The sequence below is a fragment of the Nilaparvata lugens genome, chromosome 12, assembly GCF_014356525.2.
Source record: "Nilaparvata lugens isolate BPH chromosome 12, ASM1435652v1, whole genome shotgun sequence".
Classification (NCBI taxonomy): Eukaryota; Metazoa; Arthropoda; class Insecta; order Hemiptera; family Delphacidae; genus Nilaparvata; species Nilaparvata lugens.
Window position 1 is genome coordinate 24441679 of NC_052515.1, and position 18010 is coordinate 24459688.

At 35.9% G+C, this 18010-nt stretch overlaps 1 protein-coding gene across 1 annotated transcript in view; it reads left to right on the top strand.

Annotated features, from left to right (window-relative positions):
* Nucleotides 1-18010, top strand: part of LOC111060302 — a 78299-nt gene that overhangs the window by 37171 nt on the left and 23118 nt on the right. Inside the window, 1 exon segment of the mRNA XM_039439254.1 lies at nucleotides 15351-15845. Within this exon segment, the coding sequence (XP_039295188.1) occupies nucleotides 15539-15845 (307 nt within the window). The 5' untranslated portion in view covers nucleotides 15351-15538.

Genomic DNA, 18010 nt, shown 5'->3' on the forward strand with positions numbered 1-18010 from the left:
AATGATAGAATATAGAACATATGACTTTAGAATAGGTTGAGGAAGGAAACTCAGTTTCCGAAAATTTCCGTTTCTAATGTAAGCTTCTAAGTTTTTTCAATCTATTTATGTCTTATGTCTCCTGTTTTAATTTATATTACAAACTTTAAAGTGTCTTCTGTTATGTGATAGAGGATATGAAGATATATAAGATCTATAATAGGAGATGTGACACCGTGTCCGTTAATTTGAAATGATACATAATTTTACCTAAATTTCGGAGAAAACTTAGAATCAAATCTAATCCAGAATACAATAGTGAGTTGCTTAAGATTCACAAAATTTTTCCTCTCTTAATGTCAATAACATTTTAATTTCATTTGTACAAATGAATAAAGAATAGAAGAAATGGAATTAAAACTCTCGATACAAACTTCAGCAGATACAATCATTTTTTCATCAGTTTCGAATCCAACCATTCCAGTTTGAGAACGATGTACCTTCCCAAGATTTATGAAGATTTCTATTGGTGTAACAAAATTTTGGTTCAATGAAAACCTGAAGCCCCGCACACCCACATCGATTATTGTTCGTACTATATTATTTTGCCGTCCTTATAGATTCTAATAGATTAAACGGATAACTTCAAGCAGATAATGTTTGTCAAGTTCCGTTTAATCTAATAGAATTTATAAGGCCGGAAAATAACGTACGAACAAAAATTGATGTGTGTGTAACTGACTTGAGGGTGGAATTATCATTTTTTTTCTTCCACCTTCTGTTTAAAGTACTTACTTTACTCCCTGGAACATGACGATAAAGTGTTACTTTTCGCTCTTGCGGGACTAAAAATAAAAAACTCCCTAGAGACGAAAAGTAAGTCCATTTAAATAACATGGGAAGTACCTCTATTTTGAAAATCTACATTGGAAATAGGTTGGGAGGTCGAAGTTCAGATGAGGAAACATAATAGAGTTGTCTGCCATTGAGCCAACTGAATTCAATACCTCAACCAGACATTTCATCAACTCATGAAATAAATGTTTGTATGATATTACATACTAAATATTAGTAGACGATAAAATTGTATACATATTTTGAAATATATTATACTATTTAGATACCAGCAAACACTACTGTTATTGAGTTTACATTTTCACACATTGTATACGATCCTGGGAGAAAACGAAAGTGAAAACTGTTGACAAAACCAGTTGAAAACGAAAACAGTTGTTGATCTGTTCAGTGTGAGCTTGGATGCTCAAGTGTCATAACAGCGTTGGTTGAATGGGAAGCTTTAGATCTACTAATAAGGAGTCCTGACAGTTGAAAGTGAATCTCAGTAGTTGCTTGAAGAGAAGAAAGACACGCCTGAAGAGTCCTTGGCTTGACAGTGGGTCTTCACCCCTTCTGACAAGTGACAGTGTCCTTGAGCCCCTTCATTCTCGAAACAGGCAGCCCGCGTTACACATCTGTGAGGCGGGTCAATAGCCCCTTCATTGTGGAAATACTGTGGTTCACTTTAATCTGTCAGCATTGTTTAAACTAGAATCCTCAACGTTGGTTAAGAAGACTGCTGACAGTTAAAAACTGACTGTCGATTGCTCGTTGGTTCATTTTTTCTGTCAGCATTGTTTGAACGGGAATCATTGGAGTTGTTTATGAGGAGTTGTGACAGTTGAACGCTGACTGTCGACAACCCTTGAACGCTTGATTATAGAGAACCGATGTCATAATGTTTCCTGCTGTGCTGAGATGTACTTAAACGTGAATATTGTTGAACAAGTCTTGAAGTCTTTGGAGTTTAGTGTGAGTTTATTACTAACAAGGGTTCAAGTTGTCGACACCGTCTATGACAAATTTCAAGTAGTGTACAATATTCGCTTCAAATTGGATGACCTCCTTGATCTGTTCAATTGACAATTATCACTATTACGTCACTAGCAGAGCAAAATATGATAATTTTCATTTGATTAGAATTAAAAAATCTCTTAGATGATTGCATAAACATGTCTTGATATTTACAGATGTTTACAGTGATACAGAAATATCTATATTCATTATTGATTTGTTTTGATTTACATGCAATTTTCGTTAATTCGGATCAAAATTAAATTTCAAATCAAATTTATTCATCAATTAACAACAGTGTTACAGTGGCGGGGATTTGAAACTAAGGGAAGCCTAAAGACCATAATGCTCCAAAAATAAGATATTTTCTTACAATATTTATAATGAACACAATTCATAATTGAAACGTCAATAATAATTCCAAATAATTGAGATTTCAGGCTACTCACATAATTTATGAAGAATCCTATTTTTGGTCACTTTCTTTCCACTTACTAAATGGAGTTTCAAGAACTAAATAAGTGAATATTCACTAAATCTATTGATGGTTCCATAATTAAACTTTTCACTTTCAACTCACGTCACTAAAAGCATTTATACACTCCGACAAATAACTTTCATCAGGACACGCGCGATACAGCAGTAAATAGTAAAACTGAACACATAACCTCTTCAACAAAACAGCATACCAAAGAGAAAATGAAACTAAATATTTCTATTAAAAATTATTGATAATATTCTTATTATTATCCCATATTTTCATTTATTGTATACTTTTGTAGTTATCTCATTATCATTTATATAAATATTAATATTCTATATTATTTTCTGGTGCAAAACGAACTGCGGTGCTGAGGTCTGCCTTCTTCTTCATCTTATGATGCATGCGCAGACGGACTCAGATTCGAGCCAGGCTTCCTCTGGAATTGAACTTTAAATTTCCTCAGTAAGAACATAACCTATTTTTTCGGACATTTCATTATTTATCAAAATTTGGGAACAGAATAGTTTTGGGCTGTGCCTGTTGTTCTATCCCGATCATATGCATATGATTTGTAATTATATCAACGAATAAATAAATAAATAAATAAATTGTATGTGTCTGCCTATATTCTATTATATATACATGCCTTGTCATGGCAACCGCGTTTTTCACTGTACTATTCTATTCCTGTCGGACTCAGCGTTGAAGCGGGCTTCCTTTGGACATCTATATGCCTTCCTTGCTATGCGATGCGTTCTATATACATCACGCTTCCCGCCACCATTTAAAGCTTGTTTTCTACATTCTCTCATTAATGATATGTTATGAAATCTTATCAATACCAATAAATTATTCATTAATAATTAATATTCTAAATTTGAGAATCAACAATATCAGCTGAATAATAGGCCAGTAGGCCTAACAACAATAAAATATTAGGAAAATACGAGCAAATATCAGAGGAAGCCCGGCTTCCCTTGCTTCTTCTTACGGGCCGCCACTGCAGTGTTACAAGAAAATTAATAAAAATTTTTTTGTTAAATAATTTTAGCGTGGCTTGGAAAAGAAATCTTATGCTCTAGCCACGAGTTCAAACATTCCTTACTATAGTTAACATGATTTTAAAATTAATACAGCTCTTTATAATATAATCAGGAGCAGTACAGTATAGATAGATAAATCAAATAATCATAACAATCATATCGTTTTCATCTACAACGATCTCAATATAATTGATAATTATAATACTTTGAGCAATACCAATATTTAAATATCATGGGTATTTTCCAAGCATTACCATGATATAAGCAACAGATTAGTTCAAGTTAACAAGTACTAGTAGATAACTTCATTCTTCATACTTTATTCATTCAAGTGCATCATCAAAATGATAGGGAGAGAAAAAATAAGATAGCCTTGTGCTATTTCTCTCCCAAATTTAGTTAAGGCTACTCATAGTTCTAAATAGGTCAAGTCTTGTAGCTCTTCACTTCAAAAAATTTCAGTCCTTAAATATATTCACAAAGTGAATTTTCAAATTTAGATTCTTAAAAACTAAAAATAGAACAGACATTTCACATTATCATCACTTTATTTATTTATTCATTTCATTGGCAATTACAGATAATAATTATAATAAATATAATATGATTGGAAGAAGACAACAGGCATAGCCCAAAACTGTCTTCTCCCAAATTTTAACAAATAAAAATTTCAAAAAAGAATAAGGATAAGATTTCACTTTCACTTCAAAAAGTCCAATTTCCACTTCAAAACTAATGACTAAACTAAAAATTTTAAATTTTGATATTTAAAAACTGATTAAAAACAAAAATATTTCACTTAAATAGTGAAAATTCACAAATTGAGTTAAATAATTCACATACGATTTGAGTTATAATACAAGATGCGGATTACAATAAATGAGTAATGACTATTATAAGATTGAATCATTATGACCTAATGTTGCCTGATCCATAACGTCGAATCATCTTAACAGGTAATTTGAATATTTTTTTAATATTTATTCTCGCCTATATTCAATTACTTCGCAGCTTCCACTCATCCATAACTTGCAATGTATTCAAGCGCAGATTCAAAAGCTGCAACCAAAAGATTATTTCGGCAAGAAAATAATTTTCAGCATATTTCTGATTAAAGTTGGATTAATAATGAGCCACCACTGATTAAATAAGGCGTTATTCCTAGAAATCAAATCACGGAAAGCTGAATCAAATCAAATCTTCTCCAGCCGAAAACCAATCTCATCTTTTGGCTTTGGTCTTTGCTAAATTTTAACACTTCTCAGTCATCCTCTCGGTCTGTCTCTCTCTTTTATTTATCTATCTCTCTCGATCTCTTATCTCTCACTTCAACTCCTTCTCCCTCTCTCTCCGCCTTATTCAAAGCCTAGCAGGCTCATCTATCTTGTCTTATCATTTGGTTTCCCCTCTTCATGCTTCGTGTCCTTTTCATCTTTCAATGTGGCTGTTTTCTTTTTTACCTCAACTTCTTTTCTCGAATTGCTTCCCATTGTTTCTAGTTACTCATTGCTTAAGAAACGTTGATGAATACAGCCAGTCTAGTCTGTAGACTGTATTGTGGTATTCTTGTCTATGACATTGTCTCTTTCATTACCCTCTCTACATTCATTTCTCATTCTATTTTCATGCATCTCATTTCATTTCTCAAGATTCATTTCGTTTCTCATCTTTCAGACAGCTTCCTGGAGCCATAATCTATTCTAATATAGAATAGTATTCTTTCATAGAAGAATCTATACATTATTCTAATAATACAGATCACCAATTCATCTGTATTCGAATAGTCACATCTATTATAGTTACATCTACATCTATATATCCAGAACAGTGTTCCTCAACAGACTTTTCCTTTTTTGTCTTAAATTCTCTATCACTTTGAAATTCTCCCTTTCTAATCTAATATCTCATTCTTATTACTCAATTTACTACTATTTCCAACAGCCAGCTCTATTCCACCACATTCCGGTCCTGTGATGATGGGAAGGATATCATTTTATAAATCCTTTTCAGAGAATCGACAATTTTATTTGTTGAAACACCGCCGATTTATATAGTTACATCACAATATTATATTATCGTTATTCAAATTACTATCAATCTTTATTCTCATTAATTAATTTTTCATACATTGTCGAATTCGTTGTATAATAAGCAGTACTGTCATATAATGAAAATTAGTATATAAGCGAAAATATATTGTTAAATACACTAATAAAGAACTACAATGTAATCTAACATATACTTTTTTTGTATTGAATGTAAAGGGTTGTATGGCAAAGAGGACCTATGTTAATTGGGATTTCATTATAACTCGGTTGATTTTCATCCGAGCGTTTCAGTCAATATCTCATTTTGAAGGTCTGTCAATTCTCTATTCACGTTGCAAGGTGAAAAATTGATATTTCTTTGGAAAAAAATTAATATTACTCTTTTAAGTGGGGAACTTTTATGAGTTTTCCTGGCGTTTTTTATGATTATTTTGGAAATTTATCTCGCAACATGAATTAGTTTTGATGAGTTCTGTTAAAATTAATTTTTTCATAAAAATCTACAGAATTTTTTTCAATTAATCAATTCTATTCGATTCTCTCTCACACACAACGTGTTTGATTTCTTAATCTTATCATCTTTGTTGTATGATGTTTTGTTAAGTTTTAACTTAGAATTATTGTATTGGAGGGTTAACCCTTTGCCATAAAGGTGAGAGGGCCGGCTCTCTTCCCAGTGTGAAAAGTGTGTGAGAGGGCAGGCTGCGCCCTAACTTTGTCCTCCTTCGGCAGCTAATCACCTCACGGCAGCTTGTCTGTCTCACCCACTCCCTACCTATCACCTCTCCTTCATCCGCTATTTTTCTAGCGGGTCAAGTGTCAGAGAGAGCCTGTTGCGCCCTAACTTCGTCCTCCTAGGTTATTAATGAAGGCAGCTAATCAATCAAACACACACTCTCAGTCTCGCTCACCCACTCACCAGCTCTCACTTCTCCTTCATCCGTTATTTTGTCTATCTCGTCTTTATTCGGGCTTTCCATGTATTTTCCTCCCTAAAGGTGCATTTTCGTTTGTGAAATTCGTGAATTTCCGCAGTCGACGACGACAAGCATTCTTGACATTTATGTTGTCCAAAATTCAAATGTGCTAAAACAGCTGATCAAATAACTTTTGTGTTTATTATTCAAGAATCAAACATTTCTGATAATATCAACAAATTTCCATTTAAACGTATAAAAAAGTATAAACTCAACCTCCCTTAAAATTGAACATAATTTATAAGGTTATTTAGACAAATTGAGATCCACCCAATCTGAGATCCTCACCTTGTTGTGGTTGACGACGGCATTTACGCACAAACGAAAACCCAGCTCTACCTGTCTCCTTCATTTGTCCTCAAATGAAGAATCTTGAATTTGAATTTGAATTTGTCCTCAATCGTCCACGTGGCGTCTTATTGCAGCCTCATCATCAATTAGGGTATCAGTATAGCATGAAGTATAGTCATACTTTATAAGGCCATACCCCACACCGATCAACGCCATACGAATCTACTTTTTTCACTTTATAAAGTGTAGTATACAGTATTTTCCTGTTCGATCGCTGACGACTGAATGGCTTTGCAGTGGTTGCGTAGGCTGGAAGGCCGACCAGACGACTTCCTAATTAGAACGTTTTGAAAAGACCGTCTGCCTTTGAAAGCATTTGAAAGATCGGACTGCTTTTGCGCTGGCTGGTTGGCTCGGTGGCTGAATAGGGGGGGGAATTCAAGAAGGAATAAGAGGAAGAGAGGAAGAAATTGATGGTTGAAATGGAGGAGTATAAGAAGGAAACTGCGGGAATTAAAGTGTGAGAGGTGGAAGTAGAATTTGGGGGTTGGAATGGGGGAGTATAAGACGGAAATGACGAAGAATGAGAGAGGGTCAATTGGTGGTTGAAATTGATGGGGGGGGGGGTAAATATAAGAAGGGAAACGGAGAATTAGAGAATGAAAGGGGGAGAATTGGTGGTTGAAATTGGGGGGGGGTAAATATAAGAGGGATACGGAGAATTAGAGAATGAAAGGGGGAGAATTGGTGGTTGGAATTGGGGGGAGGGGGTTAAATATAAGAGGGAAACGGAGAATTAGAGAATGAAAGGGGGAGAATTGGTGGTTGAAATTGTGAGGGGAGGGGTAAATATAAGAAGGAAAACGGGGCAATTAAAGAGTGAGAGGTAGAAATAAAATTTGGGTGTAGGAATGGGGGAATATAAGACGGAAATGACGAAGAATTAAAGAATGAGAAGGGGGAGAATTGGTGGTTGAAATGACTGGAGAGGGGGTAAATATAAGAAGGAAAACGGGGCATTTAGATAGTGAGAGGAAGAAATAAAATGTGGGTGTTGGAATAGGGGAATATAAGACGGAAATGACGAAGAATTAAAGGATGAGAAGGGGGAGAATTAGTGGTTGAAATGACTGGAGGGGGGGTGAATATAAGAAGGGAAACGGGGCAATTAGAGAGTGAGCGGTATAAGTAGAATTTGGGTGTTGGAATGGGGGACTACAAGACGGAAAACAGAGAATTAAAGAGTAAGAGGGGGAGAATTGGTGGTTGAAATTGGGGGGGGGTAAGTATGAGGAGGAAAACGGGGCAAATAGAGAGTGAGAGGTAGAAGTAGAATTTAGGGGTTGGAATGAGAGAATATAAGACGGAAAACAGAGAATTAGGGAATGAGAGGGGGAGAAATGTTCTTTGAAATGGGGGGGGGGTGAATATAAGAAGGGAACCGGGAAAATTAAAGAGTGTGAGATGGTGGGGGATCGGTGGTTGAAATAGAGAAATATAAATATAAGAAGGAAACCGCGGGAATGAGAGGGAGATTAGATTAGATTTCTTTATTATTTATGTATGTTACAAAATTTACTGGCTTATACACTTATTTAAATTAAATGACGATAATGCTACTTATTCAACGAATTTCACAAAGTATAAATAATTAATCAATGAGATTAAATAGGCTATGAGAACGCGTGGCGGAGAGCTGGGGGGGGGGAAATTGGTGATTGAAATAGGCGAATATAAGAAAGAAACGTGGGGAATGAAAGATTGAGAGGGGGGAGAGGTGGTTGAAATAGGGGGGAAGTATAAGAAGGAAAACGCGGGAATGAGATTGAGAGAGGGTGAAAATCGGGGGCTAGAATAGGGGTGAACAGGGGTAGAGGGGGATAAATGCAGCCTTAATTTGCATTCCGGCTGATTAGGCTTTACAGTAATGAAATCGATGCAGAAGCCGGCGAGAGACCGGAGAGAACTCTTATCTTTGCTGTTGGGTCGAATTCGGCCGCATGATTAACATGTATTGGGAGTAGAGACTGGATGTGGAAGGGGGAAATAGATGAGAAGAGAAGGAGAAAGGAGCGAAGAGAAGAGAAGAGTGTAAAGCAGAAGATAAGAGCAGAGTAGAAGCGAGACGAATATAGGAAAGAAAAAAAGAAAAGAAGAGAAGATGAGTGGAAAAAAGAGAATAAGAGGAGAGGAGGATATAAGAAGAGAGAAGAGAAGAGTGTAGAGCAGAAGATAAGAGCAGAGTAGTAGCGAAAAAAATGGGAAAGAAGAAAAGAAAAGAAGAGAAGATGAGTGGGAAGAAGAGAATAAGAGGAGAGGAGGGTAGAAGAAGAGAGAAGAGAAGAGTGTAGAGCAGAAGATAAGAGCAGAGTAGTAGCGAAAAAAATGGGAAAGAAGAAAAGAAAAGAAGAGAGGATGAGTGGGAAGAGGAGAATAAGAGGAGAGGAGGATATAAGAAGAGAGAAGAGAATAGAAGGAAAGAAGAGAAAGACGAGAGAGGAAAAGAGTATATTTTGGGAACAAAAGAGAGAAGGCGAAGTTATTGGCGGGGAACTTGGGAAAATGTTGAGAAGAAATTGTGATGGAACAGGAGAGTTGGGAAGTGGGGGGGAAGCGGTAAGGGATGACGAAAAAAGATGGAATGTTTGTGGAAATTGGAAGGGGAAGAAGGAGGAGTGATATACTTTGGTGGGAGGGCTGGCCAGGAAGAGAAAGAAATGTTAAGAGAAATTTGAAAAGTAGGAAAAAGTGGAAATGATGTTTGATTGAGTACTTTATTTATGTAGATTACAATATATACTGGCTTATACACTTATATACAATAGTTCACAATACAGCAAAATTATAGATGAATTTACAAAATATAAATTAAGAAAATAATTATTGAGCTATATAAGATATGAAAAAAAGCAATTTGTTATAACTATAGATAATATTGTTATGCATCTACATAAATTGGCGGAGCTTTGGACATATCAATGTCCATTCTTTGAAAAGAATATTTGAAGTATCCTCCCCACTAACTCTCTACCAAAAAATGATGAGGGAGAGAGGGATTTTTAGACGAGATTGGGAATAAACAATGATGAAAGAAAAACTGTGACAGAAGGGAATGAAATAGAACTGTAGATGAACAGGAGGAGAAGTAGAAGGTATTAATTTTAATACAGGAAGAATTTCAATTGTTGGAGTAAGGAACGGTGAGGATTAAAACATAATAGTGAGAGAGAGAGGAAAATGAGTAGACATGAGTAATAGAGTGGGAGAAAAAGTTGTTTAGTAAGAAATATGGGGGGAAAATTATGACTGTGAAAGAAAAATGGAGATTTAGAAAGGCTAGAAGATGAGTAAACATGTGGAATTGGAGAGAAAGAAATGAAGATGGAAAAAAGAAATGCTGGGAAAATAAGGATGTTGTACATGAGAATGAGAACTATGATGGCTGGTAGAGAGGGAAGAGGAGAGAAAACGCCATTGTAAAAGATTGGTGAAATATTAAGAAATGGAAACCATTATGTGAAGACACAAAAAACAAATTTCAGAAATGGTCTTTTAATAAGTAAAAGATGAGAATATGAAGGATGAAGAGTATGATGAGAGGATTATTTGAAAAGGAAGAAGGTGGAGTGAGTGTATACTGAGAAAGGAAGAAAAGAGGTGGAGAAAAATCCAGTTATCTGACAAATGAGAAAGATTCTACCTTGTCATTCATGATGGTTGAAAAATTTTCAAAAATGAAAAGAATAATTCTATCCATATCATCTTGTGTTATGTTGTGATATTTCATGCTCACAAGTTGAGAACTTAGCCTCCCTATTCTCTATGCTCTATAAAGGAAGAGAAGAATCCAGTTAGCTGACAAATGAGAAAGATACTACCTTGTCATTCATGATGGTTGAAAAAATGTCAAAAATTTAAAAAAATAATTCTTCTCATATCATTTTGTGTTATGTTATGATATTTCATGCTCATAAGTTGAGAACTTAGCCTCCCTATTCTCTATACTTAGGGTGTCTATTTCAAGCTTTCAACTCATTTCGAGAAGAGAGTTTTGGAAATGTAAAGGGAATTCAAGGATATGTCAGAGAATATCCCATATACTTTCTTCCAGGCCAACATTCAACGTTCAAACCGTCCACTTTATTGAAATATTTATCGCATTACATGTAACCAATTTGTACATGGAAAATAGGGCTAGGAAACAGCTTGTATCAGAAAACCCGGCGTATCAATTATTCAAACCGACTCCGTGTTGCTAAGGCGGTATGTACCACTCGAAAAAAATGAAACTCTAGCATCAGAGATGAATGTAACCAGCCCCCCTATTGGCCGGATGAATTAATGAATGAGAACAGTCGCGTTGCCATTGGTTACACGGGGCGAGGTTGGCATCACTGCCCGTCACCACTGCTCAAAACCAGTGTTGCCAACAGCTGAACACGAATTTTATCCGTGGCAATCAACCTGTTGCTTGGATCTCGGCCTACTTTCATCTCTGGGCCGTTAATGCCCCCCACAGCAATATCAATAAAATAATCGGCTATAATGTATCGGCTATCGATTTTATGGAGTGCTGGACAATGTTCAAAAATGATAATGGCCCACGTAACAATGAGGGAGATTAAATTTGCAACGAACGAGATATCCCCGTTTTTCCTGGAACTTAGCGGGCTTCCAGGAAGGTTCAATTGATTTTCCTCATTCATTTTCCTGGTAGCCTACCTACCTGCCGATGAAGCTGTTGCTTCACACTCTGAATACAGAGGCGTGGGTGATATACCGCAGGCGATATCTGTATTGAAAATAATATTCTTCAACCTTCTGACGAAAAATATTCTTTGAGCAACGAAACCTGAGTTCTCGAATATTCATTATAATTCGTTATAAATTATCATATTTCAACTGATAATTCTTTGAGCGTTGAAACCTGGGTTTTCGAGTAAATGCTCTTCATAATTAATCATATTTTACAAGTTTCAATAATTAGGCTATTGGACTTGCAAAGCTGTTGCCTTATATGAATACTGAATATGGTTTAATAAAAACAATATAAAAACCTTGTAATACTACAAGGTTTTTATATTGTTTTTATTAAATCATATTAATGAAATGATATGATCAAATCATATGATTTAATAAAAACAATATAAAAACCTTGTAGTACTACAAGGTTGTTATATTGTTTTTATTAATTTGTACGAAAGTAGCCCATGTAAGTGAAGTGTTTTTATGAATATGATTTGTATATCATTTAATGTAAAATGAGATGGAATAAAATAAATATGAAGAGGTGTATCGTATCATACCGACATTATTAGAAATATTCAGATATTCCTCATAATATATTTCAAATTTTTAATTAATGTCATAGTGTCACTAATAATTGGACGTGCATTATTTCTTCTCGCGAATTGAATACCGGAGCATAAACCATATCTGATACATGTTTTTTTCTTATTTCATCTCCTTGTTCTGTACTTTAAATTTTTGGACTTTGCGTAATCTGAGTTTCAACAATAAAATCAGAAGAATAGAACTAGAAGTAGAAGTAAACTTAACTGAAAGTGAACCTAATCTATTCTCTTTGCATACAGTGGTAGCCAGAGTTCTCCGGTGTTATATAAATTTGTATAAATAATTTGATTGAATCTTGAATCATGAAGATATGATCCAGATCAGATCTACTATCTGAAATTCTGATCTATTTTCATTAGAGGTTTACAAAATAAATAAAGTCGTTCAATGTCGCTCCAAAACAAAGATTCATGATTAGACTTGAGTCCAAGTCAGTTTCCACTTTTGAAAGTTTAAATGAGAACATTGTAAGAGTTATCATGCGAACTAATGTTCTGTAATATATAATAGTTCTATAATAAAGAATATATAGAATATATAGAATAGTCCTATGAAATAGAACATTATTTCGCATGATAACTCTAACGATGTTCTTCTTTTTACTTTCAAGAGTGGAAATTGACTTGGACTCAAGTCTAAACATATTTCTATGCATCTTTATTTTGGAGCGAAATAGAACGATTTTCTTTATCTTGTAAACATATTCTCTTCGGATAAAACGCTGTATTTTTAATTTGCACCTTCTCTTCTTTCATTCTCCCTGACCTTGAAATATCCATGTATCCCATTCCTACAAAACAACTCCTTCGCTATCAATGTGTGTTTTTGTATTTATCTTCATTTTCCATTCTTATTTGCTGATCACTGTTATCACATACCCCTCTTCCTCAGATACCCTTCTGCCTCACAGCGTAGAGTAGTTTGAGGATTCCTCGGCCCAGCGACTCCACTCGCCTCTATTCCATGCCATTCTCAAATCAAATCAAATCATACCAAAGTATAAAACGACAAGTTACAAGTGAACAAGATACTACCATAGAGAAACAATAGCGTAAGTAGATATCCCATGGTATAGGGCGTTTATGTTGCAACTTTTACTGTTATCTCAAGCCGATTACTGTCGATTATTGTCCATTTTTACTGTTTTGTTGGGGTGAGAGAGTATGAATGGCACAATTTGAGAGACTACCAGCGTCACACAGCTGCATGGGAAAGAACTACGTGAACTATCGGCTTGAGATAACAGTAAAAGTTGCGACATAATCGCCCTATACCATGGGATATCTACTTACGCTATCGTTTCTCTATGATACTACTCACAAGAAGTACAGTATGTTACTGGACTTTGTCCAATGATTCTCTTCATTTGCTAGATGGTTTTTCCTCTAGCAGCTCCTAGTGCTCCTACATATTTTCGAACGTTGTTCTGGGACGTCCTCTCTGTCTCCCTCCAATTGGTTTCATCTCATAGACTTACATCTTGTACACTACAGCAGACAGACATATGGGAAGATAATAATTAGCTCCTATCCCAGACAACGTTTTAACATTCCAGCATCCAAATCTAAATCATGTTTTATCCAAAGCAATCAGTTTTATTCGAGTCCGATTTCCGAGGCTCCTCTTATTTCTCTGAATCCCTGGATATTTAAGTGTGTGAGTGTTTGGCCCAGCGGCACCGAGTCCCTTTCGGGACGGGGGTCCCTTTCAGTCGCCTCCTACGGCAAGCAGGGATACTGTGGGTATATTCTGGTCTTGAAGTTTTCTGGGTCAGATGGTCGACTCTGCTCCCCCAACTCATAGGGAGTACAGATGTTCACAATGGAAAATATTCAATTCAGTTTCAATTCAATTTATTCCACCAAAAACACAAAAACAATACAAAGATGTGACAATTAGAAAAAAAAACAATAATTATCATTCTAAATTTATGTATCAACTATCTGTAAAATACGGCTGGAGGTGAAGAACTACTGGCATAAGTGAAACACTTGTTCGCCAGTAGGAGTAGAGAGTTATTAACAGCTGTTTCTAAATCTTAAGTTAATAATTTAAAATGGAATATTTTCATGCAAGCAATGGAAAGTACATTAAAAATAAATACTATCAATTGTGAATTAATCCTGACAATAATGAATAGTTTCAAAAGTTGAAGAAATTTTGATCTCATACAATATTAAGATGGGAGTAATAGTTGATATTTCACATGGCATTTTGTTGTTGAGGACTCCCTTACGGGAGGATATCCCATCTGGTCTAAAAAAGTGAATATATATCATTTAATGATCCTCACAGCTGTTACTCTAGCCAGGATCCACAATTCAACATGTTCATCCACAAAAATAGAAGTTTCTCTTGTGGTCAGAATGGAAGTCAGTCTAGTGGATCTTGAAAGTATGGCTATGCCAGAGTACGCCATGCATGACAGTGTCGAACGCCCTCATATGATTGGTTTCTCAACTCAGGGATAAAGAGTCCAGCACAAGGTGGGCTTAGCTTGATGAGCTCATATCTGTGCGTACTGTAAAATGTATCCTGCCGTCCTCTATGGGAGAAAAAGGAAGGCCACCAAACCCCAGCTTCATTTTTTCACATTACTATGAACTTCACTCATGTATGCTTTCTCTGTGCATGGTGATATTCACAAGTTTCAATGCATCATCATAATCAAGAATATAAATGTTAAGCCTTATTGATTACGAGATATTTGGTTTTGTATTGTATATTGGTGAGAAATATTTGAAAGGGGAATATTCAATTTGAATAAAAAAGTTGTAGAATACCGAATACAATGAAGGATCATATTGAAAGAATGTCTGCAGATAGGCTTCCCCTTCAAGTATTAAATTCTGTTATAGACCAGAAAAAGTAATCAATTAATTTTTATTCCAATCAACACAATACAATATAAATAGAAGAAATCAAAACACAAAAATATCACAATCAAAAATAAATGTCCAATGAAATACAAAAACATGACTGGGTGTGCTGAAAAGAAAGAAAGGAGGAAAAATACCTAGCCGACTATAGTTTCCCATGTAATAGGCAGGTAGAGGGTATAAAAGTAAGGAAAGAAGGGTGAAGAGGAAAAGAAAAGGGAAGTATTGGGAAGAAAGTAGGAAAAAAGAGAAATAAATTGGAAGACCATGTAAGAGATTGCAATAAATGACATGTTATGTATGAATGTAAATTTTTATAACTCTTTTCAACTCAAATAACTACTGTATAAGCTGTTTGTAAGTCGGAACAGGCAATAGCCTTGCACGTAAGATGATGATGATGATAAAAGATTTGAATCTGTTTTTAATTGTTGTGTTCCCAGGATGCTGAATTTGCGGCAATGCAGCGCATTGACAGGTGGCAGTGGAAGGAGCAGCTGGAAGGAGGGGCAGGAGGTGCATCATCTGCGACAGCTGTTTAGTGTCAGCTGCAGGAGTGGAGCAATCAGCTATAAGCAGTCAGCTGTAGGGAACTGCTACAGGAGGACTGCAGCAGCTGGAGACATCATCTATGTCAGGAGGCATGTCGAGCTCCGTCATTGGTGGAAACACCGCAGGAGGAGAAGGTGGTGGGGGAGCCACATTGGGTGGAGGGGGAACCTCAGCGGGTGGTGGGGGAGCCTCAGCAGGAGAGGGGGAGACGTCAGTTGCACAGTGTGAGCGGGAAGCAAGGTCTGTGGCCCTGGAGAAGGCCTATGTGCACGAGGTCTATGAGCAGATATCGGCCGAACATCCTGATGCACAGAGGGGACGTACCTGGCCCAAGATCAACCAATTCCTTGACGATTTGGAGCCTGGCTCGTTGGTGTGTGATGTTGGTGAGTAAATTTATGTATTCATGTAAATTGGTAGATTTACCAATAGAAATTCACTCACCATGAATAAATTTACTAATTTATTCATGTAAACTTATCCATATTGGCTCAGTGGTGCCAAGGGCAGAATTTCTGGCTCTAGGTTTATCTAGGGTTTCCTTCGGCCACCAGTGTGCCCAATAGCTGATTTTGGGGTGAATTTTTCCAGGGAACAAGCCGTATTGGCTGTGAATCTTTTGTCATTTGCAGATTCTAAAATTAAATTACAATTACTGTCAACCACCTCGAAGACTTCTGCTAGTACAAAATGTTGACAACAAGTTGGTAATTTAGTAATGCCGCAGCTCATCAGGCATTCAGCATTCAGTAATGCATATATGTTGGCCTAATCGCTGACCCAGCTTGGTAAAATTGCAATTCCTTACAAAGGCCAATGAAGGCCAGCGCTTGCAAACCACCCATCCACACACTAGCGATGTTCGACATTGGGCCAACATGTAGATGCGGCATCAGACTGAACGACTGGCAAATGAAAAAATCTGGTGTGGCGCACTCACACAACTTTCCTTGCCATTATGAAAATTGATCACCTGACGCTAGTGTTCCCGCGCATCTCAAGTCTGCTATTCAAAGATTTGAGCCAGCTGGTGACAGGGCAATAACGCTGGAGACTCACATGAGGTCTGCTATCTCTTCATAGTGAATGATTTAATAGAATCAACAATAATTTGCAATTGAATAATCACATTTTCTCGAATTTGAAGCTTATTTTCAATTTTAGGTGAAAATGTTACTGAACATTAATTGTAGAGATTTTCATGCTCAATCTACTCCACTTGATTTTTTTTTGTTTAAATTGTATCTGAAGCCTGATAATTGGGAATCTAAAATCGAACTTTGCATTGATGGGGCGGAGCTCCCAAAATTTTTACAGATATGGGACTTGTGGCAGTTGATAGAGCTTATCAATGACCATTTTGAGTATGAATTTGATCAAAATCGTTGGAGCCATTTCAGATAAAATCGCGAAAACCCCTGTTTTTGACTACGTTTTCGCCATTTTAGCCGCCATCTTGAATCGCATTCGATCGAAATTGTTTGTTTCGGATCCTTATAGTGTAAGGACCTTGAGTTCCAAATTTCAAGTCATTCCGTTAATTGGGAGATGAGATATCGTGTACACAGACGCACATACACACACACACACACACACACACACACACACACACACCACACACACACACACACACACCACACACACACACACACACACACACACACCACACACACACACACACACACACACAACACACACACACACACCACACACACACACACACACACACACACACACACAACACACACACACACACCACACACACACACACATACAGACCAATACCCAAAAATCATGTTTTTGGACTCAGGGGACTTTGAAACGTATAGAAAATATTAAATTAAACCTTAATTTTTTTTGGGAAGCAATACTTCCCTTACCTATGAATGGTAATAGGGCAAGGAAAGTAATGAAACGTATAGAAAACATGAAATTAGGGTACCTTAAATTTTTTTGGAAAGCAATACTTTGCTTTAGTAATAGGTAATAGGGCAAGGAAAGTAAAAAGATTGATTGGAAAATTGATGATTGCTTCCTTTTTACTTCTCAGCTCTTCAGAGTTATGCATATTAACATTCACATATTACATAAACAATTAAATTGTTACTTGAACATAACACAATTATTGTTAATTCTGTTACATAAACAATCATCAGCATATAACAATTTATAGAATCACTCCACTTGTATGGACTACTTTATTAAAATTAATAAGAACAATATAAAAACATGAAGTACCTTTTTATTTAAAACATTTATAAAAAACATTTTACCTTTTTATTTATAAAAAACATTTTTTTTATTAACATTCATTTGTTTATACATTTATGTCTACTGACATTTTAAGAGAAGCATTACAGGCTTACGTCCAAATCTGCAACTTTTCCAATGTGGTATATTGTACATTGTTAATCATATTGTTAGAAGTTTGAGAAACACTGCAGTAGATGTTTTTTCTTGTTCTCTGATTCAATGTGAAGAAGTTAATTCGTATGACTTTTTTTGCTTGCTTTCCTTACCTGAAGATCCCACCTAGCTTGAACCTATTATC